At 50.3% G+C, this 2,500-nt stretch overlaps 1 protein-coding gene across 1 annotated transcript in view; it reads left to right on the top strand.

The window, feature by feature from the left end:
* The window catches only part of galntl6 (polypeptide N-acetylgalactosaminyltransferase like 6), a gene marked incomplete at its 3' end in the record, with an annotated part of 31,685 nt that overhangs the window by 13,737 nt on the left and 15,448 nt on the right, over nucleotides 1-2,500 (top strand). The window contains exon 4 of the mRNA XM_084454404.1: nucleotides 1,054-1,161. Within this exon, the coding sequence (XP_084310530.1) occupies nucleotides 1,054-1,161 (108 nt within the window). The remainder of the gene's footprint in view (nucleotides 1-1,053; nucleotides 1,162-2,500) is intronic.

Here is a 2,500-nt window from a genome sequence, read left to right as displayed (position 1 = left end):
ACACACACACGCACACACACACCAACACACACGCACACCAACACACACACACGCACACACACATGCACACACACCTACCAACACACCAGCACACACACAGCTGCCGCCATTGGTGTGTGAATGGGTGAAAACTCTCTCGAGCGCACACACACACACACCAGAAAACTCTCTCACACACAAACACACACACTAGAAAACTCTCACACACAAACATACACACTAGAAAACTCTCTCACACACAAACACACACACACACCAGAAAACTCTCTCTCTCACTCACCCACACAAACACACACACAGGAAAGGAGAGGAGGAGAGAGGAGAGGAGAGGAGGAGGGAGGAGAGAGGAGAGGAGAGGAAAGAGAGATGGAGGAAGAGGTCTGGGTTCATCCTGTTTACTCATCACTTCTATCAGATACTCGCTGCGACAGGAGGCATTAGCTATGAAACACTGCCCTCTACTGGCTGAAGTAAAACAATGAAGAGAGAGAGGGAGAGGAGGGAGAGCGAGAGAGGGAGGGAGAGAGAACAGAAACAGAGGGAGATACACACACCAGTGGCGGAGCTAGGTGTTGACACTATCCAGGGTGTAGCCTAGATTGATATGTTTCGGGGTGGTTCACATGTGCCAATTCGTTTCTGCCTGGAATCCTGTGGCCTACATTTTATTTAATTGTATGACTACTGCAAACATGACCTTACAGCCATCCATACTAGGCTGGTCACCTCGCTGACTCACCGCTACTAGTCTACAGCAAGCTGGACCAACCTGAACCCTGCTCTCTGCTTCACTGGCTGACGCTGCTGAACCACGTTCTGTGGCTGCTGGCTGATAACAGTCAAAGCTAACGTTAGCTAGCCAGCGATCCATATTAGACACGTATCACCAACTCACAGGTCCGCTGCTACTAGCGAGGCAGGTGAGGTCACGAGCATAACATGGAGGAGCAGGAGAGACGGAGCAGGCTCTGGCCAGTGGTCAAAATGGTTTCTGTGTGTGTGTGTGTGTGTGTGTGTGTGTGTGTGTGTGTGTGTGTGTGTGTGTGTCGTCAGGTCTGGATGTGTGGAGGCAGCATGTATGACGTCCCATGCTCCAGAGTGGGACACATCTACAGGAAGTACGTTCCTTACAAGGTCCCCACTGGAACCAGCCTGGCCAGGGTACGTCTGCTTCACTACAATACCAACCCATTCACCTGACCTAACCCTAACCCATTCACCTGACCTCCTCACACCTCACTAACTACCAACCCATTCACCTGACCTAACCCTAACCCATTCACCTGACCTCCTCACACCTCACTAACTACCAACCCATTCACCTGACCTAACCCTAACCCATTCACCTGACCTCCTCACACCTCACTAACTACCAACCCATTCACCTGACCTAACCCTAACCCATTCACCTGACCTCCTAACACCTCACTAACTACCAACCCATTCACCTGACCTAACCCTAACCCATTCACCTGACCTCCTCACACCTCACTAACTACCAACCCATTCACCTGACCTAACCCTAACCCATTCACCTGACCTCCTCACACCTCACTAACTACCAACCCATTCACCTGACCTAGCCATAACCCATTCACCTGACCTAACCCTAACCCATTCACCTGACCTCCTAACACCTCACTAACTACCAACCCATTCACCTGACCTAACCCTAACCCATTCACCTGACCTCCTAACACCTCACTAACTACCAACCCATTCACCTGACCTAACCCTAACCCATTCACCTGACCTCCTAACACCTCACTAACTACCAACCCATTCACCTGACCTAACCCTAACCCATTCACCTGACCTCCTAACAACTCACTAACTACCAACCCATTCACCTGACCTAACCCTAACCCATTCACCTGACCTCCTAACACCTCACTAACTACCAACCCATTCACCTGACCTAACCCTAACCCATTCACCTGACCTAACCCTAACCCATTCACCTCACTAACTACCAACCCATTCACCTGACCTAACCCTAACCCATTCACCTGACCTAACCCTAACCCATTCACCTCACTAACTACCAACCCATTCACCTGACCTAACCCTAACCCATTCACCTGACCTAACCCTAACCCATTCACCTCACTAACTACCAACCCATTCACCTGACCTAACCCTAACCCATTCACCTGACCTCCTCACACCTCACTAACTACCAACCCATTCACCTGACCTAACCCTAACCCATTCACCTGACCTCCTCACACCTCACTAACTACCAACCCATTCACCTGACCTAACCCTAACCCATTCACCTGACCTCCTAACACCTCACTAACTACCAACCCATTCACCTGACCTAACCCTAACCCATTCACCTGACCTCCTCACACCTCACTAACTACCAACCCATTCACCTGACCTAACCCTAACCCATTCACCTCACTAACTACCAACCCATTCACCTGACCTAACCCTAACCCATTCACCTGACCTAACCCTAACCCATTCACCTCACTAACTACCAACCCATTCA

This window comes from Borostomias antarcticus, assembly GCF_949987555.1.
Source record: "Borostomias antarcticus genome assembly, chromosome: 20".
NCBI classification, from domain to species: Eukaryota; Metazoa; Chordata; class Actinopteri; order Stomiiformes; family Stomiidae; genus Borostomias; species Borostomias antarcticus.
Note: the sequence above shows the minus strand (reverse complement) of the source record. Positions and strands in the feature narration are given on the sequence as shown.